Source organism: Ostrea edulis, chromosome 5, assembly GCF_947568905.1.
Source record: "Ostrea edulis chromosome 5, xbOstEdul1.1, whole genome shotgun sequence".
Lineage (NCBI taxonomy): Eukaryota > Metazoa > Mollusca > Bivalvia > Ostreida > Ostreidae > Ostrea > Ostrea edulis.
The window spans coordinates 24,630,246-24,652,674 of NC_079168.1; the positions used below are offsets into that span (position 1 = coordinate 24,630,246).

Consider the following 22,429-nt stretch of genomic DNA (forward strand, 5'->3'; position numbering starts at 1 on the left):
ACTAGAAAGAGATGAAGCCCTGCCTTCAGAATGCTCCCCACATTTCCCGCTATATATACTAGAAAGAGATGAAGCCCTGCCTTCAGACTGCTCCCCACATACACCACTATATATACTAGAAAGAGATGAAGCCCTGCCTTCAGAATGCTCCCCACATTTCCCGCTATATATACTAGAAAGAGATGAAGCCCTGCCTTCAGAATGCTCCCCACATTTCCCGCTATATATACTAGAAAGAGATAAAGCCCTGTCTTCAGAATGCTCCCCACATTTCCCGCTATATATACTAGAAAGAAATAAAGCCCTGCCTTCAGACTGCTCCCCACACTTGGATGATATGGTGATCTTCCACATATGGAGAACAGATCTTGAGTTCTTTGTTTTCTCTAGAACCACCAGATAGAAATGTTCACAGAATGATCCCGAGGTTCGCAGATCAACGATGGCCTCCATACTGCTGGATGAGGTGCTGGAACGACCTGTTATCAACTGCTCCTGAAAAACGTGGAGCAACTGTGTCTGCTGCCAGCTCTACAAAGTACCATAATCATGTGTAAAAGTGACTGTTACAAGTACCATAATCACATGTAAAAGTGACTGTTATAAAGTACCATAATCATGTGTAAAAGTGACTGTTAAAAGTACATAATCATGTGTAAAAGTGACTGTTACAAAGTACCATAATCATGTGTAAAAGTGACTGTTAAAAGTACCATAATCATGTGTAAACGTGACTGTTAAAAGTACCATAATCACATATAAAAGTGACTGTTACAAAGTACCATAATCATGTGTAAAAGTGACTGTTACAAGTACCATAATCATGTGTAAAAGTGACTGTTACACAGTACCATAATCATGTGTAAAAGTGACTGTTAGAAGTACCATAATCATGTGTAAAAGTGACTGTTACACAGTACCATAATCAAGTGTAAAAGTGACTGTTACAAAGTACCATAATCATGTGTAAAAGTGACTGTTACACAGTACCATAATCACGTGTAAAAGTGACTGTTACACAGTACCATAATCACGTGTAAAAGTGACTGTTACACAGTACCATAATCACGTGCGTGTAAAAGTGACTGTTACAAAGTACCATAACCAAGTGTAAAAATGACTGTTAAAAGTACCACAATCATGTGTAAAAGTGACTGTTACACAGTACCATAATCATGTGTAAAAGTGACTGTTACACAGTACCATAATCATGTGTAAAAGTGACTGTTACAAAGTACCACAATCATGTGTAAAAGTGACTGTTAAAAGTACCACAATCATGTGTAAAAGTGACTGTTACACAGTACCATAATCATGTGTAAAAGTGACTGTTACAAAGTACCATAACCACATGTAAAAATGACTGTTAAAAGTACCACAATCATGTGTAAAAGTGACTGTTACACAGTACCATAATCATGTGTAAAAGTGACTGTTACAAAGTACCATAATCATGTGTAAAAGTGACTGTTACAAAGTACCATAATCACGTGTAAAAGTGACTGTTACAAAGTACCATAATCACGTGTAAAAGTGACTGTTACAAAGCACAATGATCACATGTAAAAGTTACTGTTACACAGTACCATAATCACGTGTAAAAGTGACTGTTACAAGTACCATAATCATGTGTAAAAGTGACTGTTACACAGTACCATAATCATGTGTAAAAGTGACTGTTACAAAGTACCATAACCAAGTGTAAAAATGACTGTTAAAAGTACCACAATCATGTGTAAAAGTGACTGTTACACAGTACCATAATCATGTGTAAAAGTGACTGTTACACAGTACCATAATCATGTGTAAAAGTGACTGTTACAAAGTACCACAATCATGTGTAAAAGTGACTGTTAAAAGTTCCACAATCATGTGTAAAAGTGACTGTTACACAGTACCATAATCATGTGTAAAAGTGACTGTTACAAAGTACCATAACCACATGTAAAAATGACTGTTAAAAGTACCACAATCATGTGTAAAAGTGACTGTTACACAGTACCATAATCATGTGTAAAAGTGACTGTTACAAAGTACCATAATCATGTGTAAAAGTGACTGTTACAAAGTACCACAATCACGTGTAAAAGTGACTGTTACAAAGTACCATAATCACGTGTAAAAGTGACTGTTACAAAGCACAATGATCACATGTAAAAGTTACTGTTACAAAGTACCATAATCACGTGTAAAAGTGACTGTTACAAGTACCATAATCATGTGTAAAAGTGACTGTTACACAGTACCATAATCATGTGTAAAAGTGACTGTTACAAAGTACCATAATCACGTGTAAAAGTGACTGTTAAAAGTACCACAATCATGTGTAAAAGTGACTGTTACACAGTACCATAATCATGTGTAAAAGTGACTGTTACAAAGTACCATAATCATGTGTAAAAGTGACTGTTACAAAGTATCATAATCATGTGTAAAAGTGACTGTTAGAAGTACCATAATCATGTGTAAAAGTGACTGTTACACAGTACCATAATCACGTGTAAATGTGACTGTTAAAAGTACCATAATCATGTGTAAAAGTGACTGTTACACAGTACCATAATCATGTGTAAAAGTGACTGTTACAAGTACCATAATCATTTGTAAAAGTGACTGTTAAAGCAGAGGAAAAACTAGTGGACATAGTTTCTATGAAATGTGAAGATAATGAACAGTGATCAATCTCATAACTCCTATAAGCAATACAAAATAGATAGTTGGGCAAACACAGACCCCTGGACACACCAGAGGTGGAATCAGGTGCCTAGGAGGAGTAAGCATCCCCTATCGACCGGTCACACCAGCCGTGACCGTGAGCCCTATATCTGGTCAGGTAAACAAAGTTATTCGTTACATCAACATCAGTGTGCCAAGAACGGTCTAACAATCAGTATGAAACACATCAGACAGCATTTGACCCAATGATAGGTTGTATTGGCAAACTAGATCGTTATAACGACCATAGAATTTGCAAAATGCCAACCTATCTAACAGAGAACATGTCTCCCCATCAACAGTCCAGCAAGGATGTGTGTTCTCAATTTAGATGTGTGACCTTGAACCATTTAGAAGGTCAAAGTTTAGAGTGTAGGGTCATGAAGAAGAAGAAGAAGAAGAAATGTCACCCTCTTAATTTCTTGGGCTTGTTACGATAACCAATAGTGGGACAACACTCACCTGAGCAGCATCAGCGATGGGCTCCAGCTCAATAATACAACCCGGTCTGGCAGACGATTGTAAACTGACGATATTAAATAGTTCCCCTGGAGGCTTCTGGGGCTCAAAACTGTACCCTGAACTTGTGTTACTGCTAAAACTCATTGCAGTCTGCAATGTAAGAAAAGTTATAGTAATGTACACGTACACAACGACAGCCTATACCATCCATAAAATACAGAACTTTCATTTTGGGGTTTTCCACCTTTTAAAAACTCCAAGAAAGCAAATATAAAAGGATATCGCTGGCAGTCATGAGACTCATTGTAGAGTTCCAGATAAGGTGCGTATGAGCGTAAATACTAATTAAATTTTACCAAATATGCATTAAAGTTAAAATTCAGACATACAAATACACATTAGCAAATCTAAATACATTTTGCACTCCCAAAATTAGCAAATTTAAATGTTTTACACTCCCCCCAAAAATGCATACTTGTGATAGTATAGCTGCAATAATGTAGCCCTATCCAATTCTTTTTTTATTCTGACGTTTTCGGGATAGGGCTACAATTCCATAGGATCTCCGTAATGGTGCAAAATAATTTTATGAATAACCGATAATAAACTCTGTGTATTAGTCCCAAATGTTGTTTACACCAAAAGGAGTACCAACTTTGTGCTCGGGCATGTCTAATAAAGGTGTTTTTCATTAAATATAATGTACATGATGCAAAATTCTTTGTCTGCTCCGCCATGCTTGTTATCGCGAGATCTCGTAGGTGGATCTAATGAAAAACCTAAATTGACAATCAGCGCGAAAATGTTGTTACTCGAGCCACTTCGACAAAGAAAGGAAAATCATATTGTTGCAGAAAGAATTTACACTCTGCTGTTCGGTTTTTAACTTGATATTAAATTCAAACCTTTTCAATACCGACGAAATAGCTTTCGCCTCCATACTTGTCCATTGATGTAAATACTACCTTATATGGCATATGCAAATGACTTGACAATCGGAAGTTGAAACTTCAGTACATCAAACATGGCGCACAAATATGAATCGAGAAATTGGAATTTATCGAAATTATTGAAAACGGTAGAATAGAGCCTCACAAATCTTAAGTTGCAGGTTGTAAATTTATATATTGACTAAGAAACATAGAATATCATTTTATTTACGTAAAGAAAGTCAGGAAATGTTTAGAATGAGCGCAAATGTTGCGGGAGTGAATCACTCCCGCATTTGCACCATTACGGAGATCCTAAGGAGTTGTAGCCCTCTCCCTAAAAAAAAAAAAAAAAAAAAAATCAGAGAGGGCTACATTATTGCAGCTAGTGATAGAATAACATAATATTAAAAATTATCATTCATGAGAATAGCTCAGCAGATTGATCTTGCATGAAATAATCACCATGCAATACATTTAGATGACAATTTTGAACTTACAGATTTCGGAAGAAATATTTAACTCAAAAACAAAACCTGTATCATCAATCATAGACAATCTTATCACATAGGTCTTGTGATGCTAAAAACATGGCACCTCAGAATATGTCACCAAAAAATGACAGTTCATCTGTTAAGAGTAATTAATGAAGGGGCTGCTCCTACAGCATTGTCTCACTATGTATAAAAGCATTAATCGTGAAGGGGAGCCTTGCATGTGTTCACAGAAAAAAAGCTCTTTTTACACAGGTGGAGGAAAACCTAATATTGGTTAACAGTACAAAATAAGGGGAGTCTGAGAGTATATGGGTTGAACAAGGTTTGTCTAATTTAAAAAAAAAAATTGCTATAGAAAAACACAAAATATGTTGACTGATATTTTTCTGTCAAAAAATTAATGCTTTTTAGTTTCTCAGTTGTAACAGTTTAATTTACAAAATAACGACAAATAGTCTTGTTTGTTTGGTGTTTATAAATGTTTATGAAATTTATTCAATACTGTATAATACACGTCTGTTTCTGGAGAAAATTCTTTGTAGTTCTTTTTATTATAAACTCTTCTGTGTCCTCACCTCCAACAACAGAACACCTGCTTACTATACCGCTACATACCTCTCTCTTCTGTGTCCTCACCTCCAACAACAGAACCCCTGCTAACTATACCACTACATACCTCTCTCTTCTGTGCCCCCACCTCCAACAACAAAACCCCTGCTAACTATACCACTACATACCTCTCTCTTCTGTGCCCCCACCTCCAACAACAGAACCCCTGCTAACTATACCACTACATACCTCTCTCTTCTGTGCCCCCACCTCCAACAACAAAACCCCTGCTAACTATACCACTACATACCTCTCTCTTCTGTGCCCCCACCTCCAACAACAGAACCCCTGCTAACTATACCACTACATACCTCTCTCTTCTGTGCCCCCACCTCCAACAACAGGGTCCTAGCATCAATCACAGCTTGGAACATTCTCAAACAATTTCCGTCAGAGGCCACAAACAGGGCACTGGGAGAGTTACTGTAAGACCCCAAGGTGGAGCTAAAATTAGAGGAAAAGTAATAAATCTTAACTTCATCAATAAATCCACATATTAATAGAAACGTTTGAATATGTAATATCAAAATACATATTCCTGCAAAGTATATTCATGGTGTAAATGTTTTGTAATTTTCAGAGTTTTGATTTAAGGAAGTTAGCTCCTGAGCTTCTGAGCACAATGACGCAGGATGCTACAACTAAGTATTTACTGTTCAATACTGATCCCAATGGTGCCAACATATTACACATCTATTATTGAACCCTATCCAGTTGAAAAAATTTGTGTCAATTCAATTCAAATTTTGATAGGGTTTTGCAGGGAATATATTTTGTGGCGGAAGGATTGATTAATCAAAAAGTTATAAATCTGCGTGATATTAGAGTTTCTGTTTCATCCAATATGTCTTATATTTTTACACTCATATACGTGTATTTTAGTTTTATGAAAATTTTATTATACAAGTAGTTGAGACTTGGAACTAGTTCAAACGTTGTAATTTATTAATTTGGTTGATATATTTTTCCTAACAAAACACCGATGCTATTCTTGGATACCATACATGTTGATACATTGACAGATCTGAATGAAGCCTACCTTGGCAGTAGCGTTGGTACCCAGGCAACATCTGAGAATGCCGCCAGCTCTGGCGAGTTTATCCTGGCCAACTCTACGATTCCACCCGACTTTGACAAAGGCCCCACAGGATCCACCCGCCACAGAATTAATTCACTACAGAACTCCACCCCACCAACTCCATGTTTCATATCTTCTTCACTTTCCTTAGAGCTTGATCTCTGCATTTTTTGTCCATCAAAATAATTCATTGACTGACTATTCAGCTCTTTCGGTAAATTGTGATGAGATGTTGAGAGTAGTAGAGGCAGCACCGGATGACAGGTAGCGGAGTTGGTTCTGAACCGATGTCCACATGCTCGGGTGGCGTGAGCCACACTCACAACCGTAGAGAACTTGGACTGGTCAGAAAAACTGATCTGCCACTGATTCAATGACCCGTTGATATGCTTGGAGATAAGTAGAACATTAGGTATTAACATGTTATCGTTCTGTCCCGGTGAATTTTTCCCCGTTGCTGGTGCGGGTTGATACTGAATTTTAGAATTCTCTACACTGTTACTGCTTTCACTCAGTCTCATGGCTGACTTGATGTCCATCTTACTGTAGTTACAGTACATCCAGAGATGACTAGCCATTGTTCTGGCGTCAGGAACAGGGAAAGCGTGAGGCAGACGAGAGGAAAAACAAACCTGAGCCTGGCGAAAGCAGTACGGGTTGTATTCATCCAGCCAATCTACCAACCTACAAAATATAACTCCAGATCTTCATATCACTTACAGTAAAACATGGTTACAATGAACACTCTTATAACAAATCTACCAACCTACAAAAATACATCTCCAGATCTTTATATCACTTACAGTAACACACGGTTATAATGAACACTCTTATAATGAATTAACTCTTAGACCATAGTGATTTTCATTTGCTGTCTTTTTATAACAAATTATGTTTATAACAAATCTAAACGGTTCATCCACAGCACTTCAGTTTAAGAGTGTTTTATTGTACAAATACTGTATAAGCACTTTCTACATCATTCGCATAATGTACATGATAATGTTTCATACACTACTCTGTTGTACAAAAATCTATTTTCTATATCATATTATAAAAGTTAATCCTCAAACTAGCTTTAATCTAACTGAAATTAGTTGTTTTGAATCCACTACCACTTCTAGCAGTAGCACATTCAAAACAGCTAATTCTAATTAGATTGCAAACTAGCTCCAGAAGAGGTACATTATTACTAAACATCCACCAATCCTTATCAGACCAGAAACTTCCAATCCACAGGGTGTATACTAAAATCCTTACCAGACCAGAAACTTCCAATCCACAGGGTGTGTACTAAAATCCTTACCAGACCAGAAACTTCCCATCTACAGGGTGTGTACTAAAATCCTTACCAGACCAGAAATTTCCCATCTACAGGGTGTGTACTAAAATGCTTACCAGACCAGAAATTTCCCATCTACAGGGTGTGTACTAAAATCCTTACCAGACCAGAAAACTCCCATCTACAGGGTGTATGCTAAATATCAACCAATCCTTACCAGACAAGAAAACTCCCATCTACAGGGTGGATACTGAACATCATGTCGGCATGCTGGTGCCAGTCTCTGAGAAGTACCTCAATCTTTCTGTCCAAGGTATCAATCACTGAGTCCTACAATACAAACCTCCATTAATTTGCTCCAATGCGTTTTACCTGATAAACATGAATTGTGCATTACACAATGTAATATTCATTCTACAGTAAATACACCATCCCCATAACTTGGAGAATTATCTTTACAAGCAGTTACGTACATGAAGTTTGTAAACAAGAGAATCAGCTTTCAATATCTTTGAAAATCGGTATGTATTTTTTATAGAATTAACGATAGCCACATATTACGAAGGAAAGTTTGTATATATCTGTAAATGTACTTTCTGACAGATCATTTTTTGTAGCAAAATGCTACTATCCGAGTCAACTAGTACCCCATCATTTTACGCTGGAAAATATTCACTAAACATTTGCACAGCACACAGTAAATATGTTTATTTATTCATTTAATAATATGTATTAACTCTTCATAAAACATTTCAACTTTAGACACTTAAATTTTACAGCACCTGAAATTAACCCACATTTGCCCAGGAATTACCTCTGGGAAACCTGCACTACCCGTCCCCTCTGAGTTGTGGTCAGATGGGTCCGAGGAAGTCACGCTAGCCTGACTTTCCACGTAAGAGCCAAACATATCCTTGGAAGATTTCCCATGATGAGAATGTCGGTTTTTCCTCTTGAACAATTTGCTTTTCTTCTTTTTGGGTGGCTGATGACCTGCGAGAATCAAGTTACACAATGAGAGTGGAACTCTTCAAACATTTTTAAAAAAAAATTAACTACTGTATAAGCAGAAAAAATTAATCAAAAAATTAATTACCGAATAAGCAAAATTCCTAACGTGGATTTAATTTTGGCATTACTAGCGAGGGTGTTGAGATCACTATTACTAACAATTTATTCCATATCATAGGTAATAATTATCTTTCTCAGAATAATAAAGATGCTTAAAATTAACTCTCTAAATATATATATACCTGTTTCTATGGAAAAATTGCTAAATGAGTGTCTTGATAAAACTCCCACTTATACAATATAAACAGTGTATCAATAAAATTTCTCCGTTACTTTATGTAATATTGATTTATTTTCACTAAATTTGCACAGTCAGCATTGGTTCAATGAATATTATAGGGTTATTGAACTTATATTGGTAAATATTGGCACTCGTTGGCTGTCAAAATGCACGAGCTTGCGAGTGCAGTTTGACAGCCAACGAGTGCCAAAATTTACCAATATAAGTTCAATAACCCTTTTATTATATAGCTAAAGTATTTAGTTGTTAAATTATATCCCTTTTCACTCAAAATACTCCAAAAAAGACGAGAATTCATCAATATTGGCATCTAAGGTGAGTGTGCAATATCAGCATGCATTTCTTAACTGTTGAAATATTAAACCCATCATTGATGCATGAAGCAAACTGATTTTGTGAATGGGGACATCATCATAAGACATTTATGTACAGTAAAACATTTTGCTTAAGTAAATATCAAATACCAGCTGTCAGATTCGGAGGACCGTTGTCTGCCATTTTGGCTTGTTTACGTCGTTACGGTAAGGTCAATATTGAACGCTCATACTAGGAATGTTTCGGGCACACACAATTTACGCAATGCAAAGTTAGTTTTCAATAAATCCTCAGGATATTGAACGCTAACATTCTCTAGATTTTAGGCAGACTTTATAATAGACTATTTATTAGCTATATAATAAATTCATTTATTTCTATATTCAGAGATTCAGGTGTGTTATGTAATGTGTCTTTAACCTTCGACCTCTCTAATCTGTGATGAACTCGTCCATATAGGGCCTAGTGTGCAAGTTAGAATAATGATGACCATTTCATAATGCTCATGAAAATTAAAGCTGAAGTTTATAAATACACAATAACTGGGGGGGAAAATCAATATCTTTATTTCATATTGAAGCTGTTTACATTAAGCGACAAAAATCTTTATGAATTGAATTTGAGGAGAGGATTATGTATTTTAGTGGACATTTTTATCATGTCTGCGATGAATTATAGAAAGGTGAAGGTGGGATGCGGCACACACAAAAGTCTCTTGCAATGTATGCATGTGCATTGTACCTGATTATCTAGGAATTTGCACTAAATTCAACTCTCAAAAAGTAATCCTACTCAACTCTGTAGATAATAATTTAGAAAGTAAAATCTCTCAAATAAGTCATAGCAAGGACATGCTTACATGTATATATCATAAACAAAGTGCAAATATGGCTGTCAAAGTTTATTATTTGCTGCTTATTGATGTGCAAATAATGCATAGATTTTCAAGTTTAATGGTATAAGTACCCCCTCCCCCCCCCCAAAAGGGTTTTGCATCTTTGAACAAAATACTAGCACTTTTGACATACATGCAGAATTTAAATTGTTTTATCGAAATTTCCGTTTCCAACTCCATGTGGAGTGAGTTATTTCAGCAATGAACTGCTTCTAGGGAAGTCTTTGAACTCTCAATCTAATCAAAACAAGAGGTACTGTGAGCAATGCTCACTAAGAATATCCCCCGCTTACCCCAATCTCCCAAAGGGTGTTGGTAATAGGTAAAACTTCAGTATTATGATCCAAAAGGTATCTAGGAACACAGCATCTCCATGCGATGAAAAAAGCCATTAAAGAATTTAAATGGAAACCATATTGCTACTTCAATGTCCAGTGTGTGTGACCTTTGACCTTTTGACCCCAAAATCGATAGGGAACATCTTCATCCCATGGGTAGTCCATATGTATGATATGGTGACTGTAGGTGGAAAGGATAACACTTTAGAGCCCAGAAATCATATTGCTACTTCAATGTCCAGTGCGCGTGACCTTTGACCTTTTGACCCCAAAATCGATAAAGAACATATTCATCCCATGGGTAGTCCATATATATGATATGGTGACAGTAGGTGGAAAGGATAATGCTTTAGAGCCCAGAAACCATTGCGTTGACAGACAGACGGACGGACGGAGAGACAGACGGACAACCCAATTCCAGTATACCCCCCCCCCCCCCCCCACAACTTGTTGCGGGGGGTATAATCATCTGTTCGTACTGCATTTACTATGTACTTTATCATTTAGTGATGAAGTACACACAACAAAAACAGATGATTTTGATTACATTGTAAAATTCGCCTTTTCTGTCTCTTACCACTTTTCTCGATATCGTCCAAGTGATGGTCCTCGTGGTCACTGTCCGATGCTTCATGGTTGCCATGTTCATCGCCATGACTATCTACATTCAGAACTCCTTTGTGCATATCCTGTAGTATGATCTCTGCTTCCATCGTAAACTGCAGCTCTTTATTGTTCAGCCAGTGGAGCTGGAAGTTAAACTGTTGGTCACCTTTAGACCCTATGACTGGAAGCAGTGGTACATCTGAAGGAAAAATGTACACAAGGTCCAATTTCTTATTTCAGTTTATCTCCATCAGTTTTTCTCAATAGTAATATGCCATTCATCATTTAAATGATTGTATCAAATTGGATAAAGACTGCATCATTTGTGGTGAAAGAAAAGCTGTAAATCTGTTACACACCAACTTCCAGAGAAATAATAACACATCTAAATACCATTTATCAAAAATTCAAACTCAATGTTCTATACATGTATTTTCAAAATATACACAATTCCTTAATCATATCTTGATATCATTTCAAAAGGAAAACATGAAGTTTTCATGAAATACTATTCCTTCAAACATGGCAGAGTCTTCAGTCTTAAAATATAATCTTCATTTTCATTAAATATGACATCCATGTCTCAGACAGTTTAAAACTTATGACCAAGGTTGAAGTTTCAGACAGACAAAACAAACTCAGCACTCCTTCTTTCATGGTAAGGACATTGTTGTATACTTGCCTGTTTCTGGGTTAATGCTTGCAGCCAGGTGGAAATGAAGCACCGTAGCCATACCGTTGTGATGGATGGCATACTTGTGGAAGTCGTGGACACTTTGTACGGAGTTAAAATTGGCCATGCTCATCACCGTCTCCGGACCCATCTTGTTGTGTTTTCTCCGTTTGTGGATGGCATGTCTGACCGTGAACATATTCCACGAATTAGGCATCATAAATATTACAGTAACTGTTTCTCAATTTTGTCAATTAATCAACAACATGATCGAACAGTCAAATGATAATTATTCCAAATATAAAATCCCTATATACATGTACAACTTATTTTTTGTGTAAATTACTGTTATTCAAAGTAAGGTTCATAAAAAAATGTTATGACCACCATGTTATGATAGAGGATAAATTAAGTTTTTCTGCATTCCTGCTATGTCAGACTTTTAATTCCATGCATGCATTGAAAGTTGGGATATTTTCACTCTGTTATATTTTTTGCCCTGGTGAACATCCCTGAGCAAATCTTTAAAACAAGGACACTATTGAAATGCATACTATTCAAAACATTCTAACATGGCATTAGACAAATTAATTCAACAAGGCCACATGATCCTTAATAGTCACCTGAATATCCTACAAAGAAGCAAGGATTAAGATAAGAGCTCTTCTGTGTAGGAGGTACATTTAGTGATACTTTGAATGCCGAAGTGGAACAAAGTGCACCTACACAAGACAAAAAAAATATGAAAAGTGGTATTTGTTTAAAGATATAAATTTAGGAAATACAAAATACTATCAAAAGAAATTAAAATGAAAAATGAAAACAATGTCATTTTAGCAATTAATATCCTAAATATGTATGAACAATGAAATAACGTGATATAATAAGAATTTCATGTGTTTATTAACCCCCGGAATACTAATTACTTCATTAGTTTCTTTATCAATCAAATTTGGGTGATAAAACTGTGTATGAAAAACTTGCTGTGTATATTTACTTATGAAGTGATGGGTATCTGAGTGACTCCGGTGACCTAGAGATAGGTTGTAATCATTTTCAGTGTAGCAGAGAAAATGAGCACAGAGTGAAAATTTCCCAGTTTACAGTATATTGACATTAAACATCAAATTACCTGGAACCTTCAGGTAGCTCACTACACCAAGGCTTATACTATTTATGACACTACGTCACAAGATGGCGATTTAAATGTTTTGTGAAATTATTTACATTGATGTCTATCAACATAGCTTAGTGGTTAAAGTATCAGGCTGTTGAACCACAGATCCCGATTTCAAATCTGCAAAAATCTTTTGTTCATATTTACTGAAATAAATTTTTGAAAATAATCATGTTTTTAATCCAAAATTGATTATTTTCTGCCTTTCTGACATATGTACTTATCATAAATCATCATATCTTTTATAATTAAATCTTTTCATTTTGATCTGAGAAACTCTTTCAAGGTGTAGTGAACCACCTAATCATGCAAATACATGTACACTTTATCTTTAATGAAGAAACATTATATCACCAAACACTATAATAATGTTGTACAACTATATTCAATATACGCCGACTCTTTTGACAGCTGCATGTAGCATATGATGTATACTGCTACACACAGTTGAACTTCGCTATCTTGATCATCGACATCTCAAATACCATGGATATGTCAAAGTGAGTTGGAAGTCCTCACTATGTTTTCTTTATTGATTGATTGAGTTTTCCGCCACACTCGACATTTTTTCAGTTATCTGGTGGTGCCCAGTTTTTATTGGTGGAAGAGAGAACCCAGATACAATGTAGCTGGGAAGAGACCACCGACCTTCCGAAAGTAAACTGGGAAACTGTCTCACTTACCGGCGTGAGCAGGATTCGAACCCGTGCCGACAGAGGTGAGAGGCCATGTGATTTTGAGCGCGATGTTCTAACCACTCGGCCACATGTTTTCTTTATGTATTTTAAACTCAATATCCCGTACCCTCGGATATCTCAAAAAAAAATTCTCTGCAGTGTGCATCTTCGAGTCTGAGATAACAAGGTTTGTCTGCATATAACGGTTCTCTGTAAATGTCTGCAGTCTGAGATAACAAGGTTTGTCTGCAAATAACGGTTCTCTGTAAATGTCTGCAGTCTGAGATAATGAGGTTTGTCTGAATATAACGGTTCTCTGTAAATGTCTGCAGTCTGAGATAACGAGGTAAATGACTACCCTACTGAAGATAAACTGAAAAATGTCAGCATTCAGACATCAGTACCAAACATCACATCCAAAGACGAACAATCTGATATTGTAAAGAAAACTCACACTATGACCATGCTAGAAGAACAGTACCCCTCTGAATTTTGGATAAGAGTATTCACGGATGGATCAGCCACAAATGCAATAAAAAACGGAGGGGCTGGTATTTACATCCAATATCCAAATGGAGAGCGACAATCTGAAGCAATACCAACAGGCTTGCATTGTTCCAACTATAAAGCTGAAGAAAAAGCCATCAGTCATGCTGCACATACCATCACAGACAAAGTCAATATCACAACTCCAGTTGTTTTCCTTACAGATGCTCTGTCTGTATTACAGGGATTGACAAACAACAAGCTACCATCACTAGAACAGGCACTATTTAACATTCAAAGTCGCATAACAGTGCTACAATGGATCCCTTCGCACTGTGGAGTCTATGGTAATGAACAAGCTGACATTCTCGCAAAACAAGGTGCTGGACAACAACAGGAGGAAAACCCAGTCTGCCTTGCAGAGATGAAAACCATAATAAAATCTCTGTACAGAAAATCCAACCATCAAGACAGTTACCACCATCTGTTGAGACCTGAACAAACCGTCATATTCAGACTGAGGACAGGACACAATAGACTAAACAAACATCTGAACAGAGTGATGAAAGTGGTACCATCCCCAATGTGTCCCTGTGGTGAGGCAGAACAAGATACAACACATATTCTACAGACATGCAAGAACCATCAGGCATTGAGACAAAGGATATGGCCATTACCAACAACCATCCAGGAAAAGCTATTTGGAACAGTGGAGGACTTACAGAAGACCACCAGATTCGTAGAGGAAGCAGAAATCCAAGTGTAGAGGTGAACGACAAGAAGAGAAGAAGATAACGAGGTTTGTATGTATATAACGGTTCTCTGTAAATGTCTGCAGTCTGAGATAACGAGGTTTGTCTGTATATAACGGTTCTCTGTAAATATCTGCAGTCTGAGATAATGAGATTTGTCTGTATATAACGGTTCTCTGTAAATGTCTGCAGTCTGAGATAACGAGGTTTGTCTGTATATAACGGTTCTCTGTAAATGTCTGCAGTCTGAGATAACGAGGTTTGTCTGTATATAACGGTTCTCTGTAAATGTCTGCAGTCTGAGATAACGAGGTTTGTCTGTATATAACGGTTCTCTGTAAATGTCTGCAGTCTGAGATAATGAGATTTGTCTGTATATAACGGTTCTCTGTAAATGTCTGCAGTCTGAGATAACAAGGTTTGTCTGAATATAACGGTTCTCTGTAAATATCTGTAGTCTGAGATAATGAGATTTGTCTGTATATAACGGTTCTCTGTAAATGTCTGGAGTCTGAGATAATGAGATTTGTCTGTATATAATGGTACTCTGTAAATATCAGCTTATGGATGACAATAAATAGACTACCTTGATACATATATGTGTACGACACGTCACTCGTATGATTACACATGTACAGCATACCCCCGTCAATTTTTGTTTTCATGCATTTGAAGACTACAAGGGGTTTGTATGGGGTATTGAAAAGAATTTTTTATTTCATATTCAAATTTCAACCAAATGAAACAAGAGATACTGTGAGCAATGCTCACTAAGAATACCCCCCGCTTACCCCAATCTCCCAAAGGGTGTTGGTAATAGGTATAAACTACCTCTTTTCTGAGTGTAAAAAACAAATGGCATGACAAACCTTGGGTATTCTCGTTTGTAGGGAGAAATGGATTATCTAGGAACACAGCATCTCCATGCGATGAAAAAAGCCGTTAAAGAATTTAAATGGAAACCATATTGCTACTTCGATGTCCAGTGCACGTGACCTTTGACCTTTTGACCCCAAAATCGATAGGGAACATCTTCATCTCATGGGTAGTCCATATGTATGATATGGTGACTGTAAGTGGAAAGGATAACGCTTTAGAGCCCGGAAACCATATTGCTACTTCAATGTTCAGTGCGCTTGACCTTTGGACCCCAAAATCGATAGGGAACATCTTCATCCCATGGGTAGTCCATATGTATGATATGGTGACGGTAGGTGGAAAGGATAACGCTTTACAGCCTGGAAACCATATTGCTACTTCGATGTCGAGTGCGCTTGTCCTTTGACCTTTTGACCCCAAAATCGATAGGGAACATCTTCATCCCATGGGTAGTCCATATATATGATATGGTGACGGTAGGTGGAAAGGATAATGCTTTAGAGACCGGTAACCATTGCGTCTACAGACGGACGGACGGACAGACGGACAACCCGATTCCAGTATACCCCCCCACAACTTGTTGCGGGGGGTATAATAAAATATCTAATGGATACACTTTATACTAGTCAATGTACACAGACCAATGTCACAATACTAATAGATGTCTTTTTTTTTTAATAAGCATTCCTAGTTATTCAAATACTTATAATACAGTGTGCATTTTACAATACAGCAAGCAACAGTACAACATAGAGCACAGGGCATTCAGCAGAAGGGGAGATAAACAAAAATCAAAATCAACTGTCTACTTTCAATTTCATGTTTATTTCTACTTTCAATGTCATGTTTCCAGTTATACTGCAGAGTAATCGATTTACACAAAATATAAAGAACATAATTATCATCAATGACTGAGAATGTATGGAGATTAGCATTGATTCTAAAGTGTATTCAAAGTCGCACGTGACTCAGGGATGTGGACAGTAAATACCTTGCCCTTGATGTATATCGAGGAGTATATACACGTCTACAGCAGATATTTGTATATTGCTGGGTTGAGAACGTGTGAGCTATAATGTACTGGAGGTTCTGTATAGGGGTATAAGGTAATAAGCCACATTGGTAATGGTGATGGTACTAATCATTTCACTATTCAAAATTTTTTTTTAGTAAAATAACCAAAATTTCTCCCTTTTATTACTTTTTTAACTGATAAGCCTTCCTCAAGGAGAGTAAATGCAAATTTCAAAACAGAATATACATTCAATAAAATTAATTCTAAAAAGTAAGGCTAGTTGAATTGCTTTAATCTACAATAGGGGTGTATACAATAAATTTCTATTTCACACTTTGAACTGGTGTTAAAATCCAGTAAATGAGAACTTTTATTTAAAAAAATGCCACCAACATTTTGTTTTATACTTTGGAAAATGTCTAGCATTTCAATCAAACGTTCCATCATAATCACCAATGTTTTGGCTTAAGCTGTTAAAAAATTTTAGAAATAAACCTTTGTAAGTGTATGCCACAGCCATCAGTTTTCCCTTTCCAGAGGCGCTTTATAGGATATCCGTTATGACCATAATATCCCTCTCTGTTACCATGGAAACAAAATGTATTTCGCTTTGCAAGTTATTCCTTATTTTGACCAAAATGCGGAGCTGTACACCCTTGCTCATACACACAATGACGCAAATTTTTCACAGATATACAAGATGCAGAAACATCACATTACATCTGTATGACCTACATAAAGCAGTTCACTTTGCTCAAACAATTTTTTTTCCTGCTTGATCCGAAACATAGTACCCCATTGTTAGTAAAGAGTTTTAGTGACTTAGCTACGAAGTTTTCTTTACACTTACACATCAAGTAAATTGCTAAAAATAAAACAAAATTACAAGATATCTTTAGATGTAAAACCTGATTTGGATTAATACATAAGTTTACCTAACAGTATTTAATAAAGTAACCCTTAGGGGGAGGGGGGATTTCCCCTCCCCAACATGAATAAAGTTTCACAGGAATCTATGTAATCTGTGCTCTTTACAGTAACTATGAACTAAAATTCTATACTCCAGATGGAAATGAAAAATGGCTAACGAGACACAACATTTATTCCTGTGCACAAAATGCTTCCATACCTTTCAAAGGTATGCAAATGTAGTCTTTTAAAAAGCAAAGAGTGTTTCATTAACATTTACTTTCAATGAATTATATCAAGCTATTTATACACATAGAATAAAGATTAGCCATAATGACATTTCATTTTTGAGAGTGTTGTAAGCATATATAGCACTATGGTTTGCATGATATATGAAACTTTTCTCAACAGCAGATTGTAAATCTATCACATCAGAAACAAGAAATATTCAGAGAAAGCTTTTCAAAAGGCTTCTGCTTCACAGAATGTTTGTAGTCATTAATCTTTTAGCACCATCATAATTACATGTATGTAGACATAAACAGGAGCATCTCTGTACCTGATAGTCTTTAGCCTCTGAAGAAACCTCTTCTTGTGTCTGTGAGTGTGAAACTTTGGATCCACCGATGCATTGGGGTCAAACTGTTCCAGGTCTACCAGCCCATCATCTGGAAGAATTGTTTCCACCCACAAACGACAGACATTGTCCAGACAGGAAGTCACCAACATGTTAGCGACTGCTCCCCTATAAATACAATTAATGCAGCTGTTCAGCATAAGATACAGTGGAGCCATTGATATTTGTGGAGGACATTTTCCCTGGATTGCCAAGCTTTCATCAGTCTCCTTGGTAACAGCAATTTCACAGCTACTGTTACTTTATGGTGAAACATTATATGGAATGTATATGAAAAGTGAAGATAACAAACAGTAATCCATCTCCTAGTATAAGGAATACAAAACATAGAGTTAGGCAAACACAGATCCCTGGATATACCAAATGAGGAAACCCAGGAGGGGTAAGCATCCCCTGTCAACCAGTCAGATCCGCCCAGGGCCTTATATCTTGATCAGGTAAACGGAGTTATCCGTAGTCAAAATCAGTGTGTACAAAACAGCCTAACAATCGGTATGAAACCAATCAGACAGCATTTGACCCAATGATGGGTTGTATTGGCAAACTAGAACATTATAACGATCTGTATATGTTGAGGTCTTAAATTCATGGGATATAGTTACCCACAAATTAAACCTCTGCAAAATATAATACTTATGAATTGGGGGCACAGGAATTAAACATATTTTTTTAGAAGATTCTTCTATTCCAATGAAGTATCCACAAAAAAACCCTCAAAACTAACATACATTTTTACAATTACACTTCTAAATTTTTGACAAACTTGTACTCAAGAATTCAGAGATTTTACTGTAAGATTTTAAGGCAAATTTAGCATTATTACTTGTGAAAGCAAATTTAATGTTATAGCCTACAAAATTATAATACACATAAATTTGTTCAGAACATAAAGAATTTTACTGATACAAAGCAAATGAATCACTGACACTTGGGTCAGTGTTTACTTTCTAAAACACAGCAGAAAATACTGTCACTGTGGTGTGTGTATCTGTTCGACTTCTACATGCATGTAAAATATCAGCTGTAAATTTCTATACTTGGCACTTTCCCCTCACCTGGGCATATATTTGCTGGTTTTCCTCCAGGAGAAGCCCGTGACAGCCCTCGGGTGGGCTATATATATGTAGGAGTAGTGTTGTTCGTCTTTTTTCGGGCTCACTAAACTGTCGGCCCTCATCAACGGAAGCTGATCTGAAAAGGAGAAAAGGGGTTTATGTAAGTACGGAGAGAAATTATCAAGGATGTAAAAAAAAACATGTACAAAGTCTACTTCAATATCTTCCTTGAAAGGAAATGGTTATCCTCGGCTTTATGATGATAAAATATTTATACACATTTACCATTAAAAGATATACACACTTTTATCATGATGATTATATACATACATAATCATCATGATACACATTCATACTCATGCACATTCATCATGATATATACATATTCATCATGATATATACACATTTATCATGATATATACATATTCATCATGATATATACACTGTACATATTCATCATGATATATACACTGTACATATTCATCATGATATTATACATATATTCATCATGACAATATTCATATATTTTATCGTTATGATATACACATATTGATTACAATATCCAAATACTGATGACGATAATCACTTATTCATCATGATGAGACATTAATATTTATCATAATGATGATATACACATATTTATAATGGTTATATTACATACATTTACATATTTATCATGATATACATATATTCATCATGATATACAAATACAAGTAATGCAAAGTAATAATTTTGGACTTACTTTTTCTGTCTTCATACCATATCTTCACCAATCTGTCATTCTGTAAGATCATATTGAATATTTATAATTCACAATTTATCTATTCCACTGCTGATTTAATCACACGTGACAATATATACAACAGTATAATTCACAATTTATCTATTCCACTGCTAATTCAATCACGTGTGACAATATATACAACAGTAGCACTGACCTTTCCAGCCGATGCAAACAGCAAGCCATCCCATGAATACCTCAGGTGATATACAGCCGTCGCTGGTCTATCAATGAAACAGACCGATACATAACATTTAACATTTATCTCACATGATATTTGATTGGACGGGCACTCAGTTACAGCAAAGTTTAAAATATGGAGAGATCATGATATACGTGATGCAATGAAAACACAAAAAGTGCTTCAACAGCTCTTCCACACCTATCAAATCCTATCAAATACAGTTCAACTTCAGTATCTCGAACACTGATATATCGAATACCATGGATATGTTGAAGTGATTCAAAAGTCCCAACCACTTATTCTGGAAGTATTTTACCCTCAGTAAGTTTTTTTTTTGATCCCAACGAGTTTGAGATAAAGAGGTTTGACCGTAATCACACTTATTGCATGTACCTATTTCTGTTCTTCACACAAGATAAAAATCTCAAAATCACAGAAAATCGTAAAAATCTCAGGTCACGGCGTAAACATACCTGCACCTCCAAACACAGTCCCACACGGTCAGTATCTCCTCTATGGGGTTGAAGGGCTCCCCTTCCTCCTTGTCATGTTTGTGGTCATCATCCATTCCACCCACATCAAAGTGAACACTTTTAGATCCACCCCCGGATTCATCATGATGTTCCTGGGTAAACGCCCAGATCTGTATGGATTCACCCCCTGTGAGCAGTCTCGATCCTATTAAAAGAGTCAACATTTCTACTGAGAAGGAAGATTTACCTCCCTTTATAGCATTGTATTGATATCAATACAAGTTTTACACACTTTAATTTTAAATTACTACCTAAATGTACCATCTTTGTTTTCCTTTCGGCTACAAAATGTCTGTATTAACAATATTGATACAGTAGCTCACATGATAAAAATTCATGGTGATCACAAATTTCATTTTACATCGATTTTAATCAAATTTCAATTAACCTCATTTATTTTGTTGTTTTACTTCACACATGAGAATCTCTCATTCTGATAGGAACATCACAAGCTGTAGGTTTAATGCCACAATTAACAGAATATAGATTCATGTGGCTAGATGTATAGGTAACTCCTTGTAATTTAAAGTGAGCTGGTTATTTACCTTCAATATTCCAACTTAAACAATTAATGTAGCAGTCTGCTTCAAACTTGGCAGTCTGATACCATCTGTAATCCAATTTCTGAAAGAACAGATAGTACTTTTTTTAAAAAACAGATATATTCAAAAGGATCGGGCAATCGGCATAGCCTATGTAGGCCCTCTCCCAAAAGAACAGATAGCAAACAAAGAACAAATAAAAATCCTAAAACAAAAGCAACCTTGAATAGTTATAATTAACAAAATACATGTGCAGTAGTTTTAATACATGTAGAATAATTGTACCTACGTAATAGTGTAAAATGAAAGTAAACATTAATTTCTAAAACGTTATAGTCCTGCTTTCCCCAGATTCACACAAGTGAGGGTCTGGTATAATTCCCATTAAATTTATTGTGATTTTAAGTCGAGGTATAGTTTCTGATTGGCTGTTGAAGACACACCAGTAAAACATGGTGGAACAGAAGTCCAAAGAAGCTATACAAGTCTGTGTACAAAAACGGAAATTAAATTTTCAACTGAAAGACCCTCAGTTATCTATACAAAAGGAACTTAATTGTATAAATTCGTTTGTGTTCCTTCATGGTTACAATAATAAAAATAGGAATCGTACCAGACCCCCGCTTGTGCAAAGTCCCAAGAGCAAGCGTCTAGGGAAAGCAAGACTAAAATAGTTAGAACATAATTACTTTATAAGTCAACTGGATGATATGAAATGTGATAGAGGAAGATGGTACATATTTTCTTAAGCATGCATGTACATTGTGATTTTGAATTACATTAGTTATACTCTGTGCATTGTGATTGCTTAACATATACAAATTATCACCATTAAATTTTCACTCTAGATATTACAAATATTTCCTTTGTTTATACACTAGCTACCACACAGTTTCACACTTTAAGACTGTAGGGCTAGCATCTATATGTGGTATACCATAGAAGTGGAATTTTTAGCAAGACACAAAAGTGAATTTTCCATTAAAATGGGTATATATATATATAGCGAGATCTAATTTCAGCGACTTTATCATAACAAGAAAGATAACTTATACATCTGATACGGAATAAATTGTTAGCGATATACAATT

General features: G+C 36.0%; 1 protein-coding gene across 2 annotated transcripts in view; it reads right to left on the reverse strand.

Annotated features, from left to right (window-relative positions):
* LOC125649336 (dmX-like protein 2) overlaps positions 1-22,429 on the reverse strand; it is a 71,308-nt gene that overhangs the window by 43,633 nt on the left and 5,246 nt on the right. Inside the window, exons 4-18 of one of the 2 annotated variants that reach the window (XM_056165546.1) lie at positions 21,342-21,420; positions 20,737-20,941; positions 20,237-20,303; positions 20,041-20,080; positions 19,299-19,434; positions 18,166-18,351; positions 17,548-17,562; positions 11,721-11,896; positions 11,010-11,237; positions 8,387-8,565; positions 7,790-7,902; positions 6,252-6,974; positions 5,524-5,656; positions 3,178-3,327; positions 309-531 (exon numbers count right to left, since the gene is read on the reverse strand). In XM_056165546.1, coding sequence (XP_056021521.1) covers positions 309-531; positions 3,178-3,327; positions 5,524-5,656; positions 6,252-6,974; positions 7,790-7,902; positions 8,387-8,565; positions 11,010-11,237; positions 11,721-11,896; positions 17,548-17,562; positions 18,166-18,351; positions 19,299-19,434; positions 20,041-20,080; positions 20,237-20,303; positions 20,737-20,941; positions 21,342-21,420 — 2,653 coding nt within the window. The remainder of the gene's footprint in view (positions 1-308; positions 532-3,177; positions 3,328-5,523; positions 5,657-6,251; positions 6,975-7,789; positions 7,903-8,386; positions 8,566-11,009; positions 11,238-11,720; positions 11,897-17,547; positions 17,563-18,165; positions 18,352-19,298; positions 19,435-20,040; positions 20,081-20,236; positions 20,304-20,736; positions 20,942-21,341; positions 21,421-22,429) is intronic. The other variant, XM_056165547.1, reaches the window with a different exon arrangement.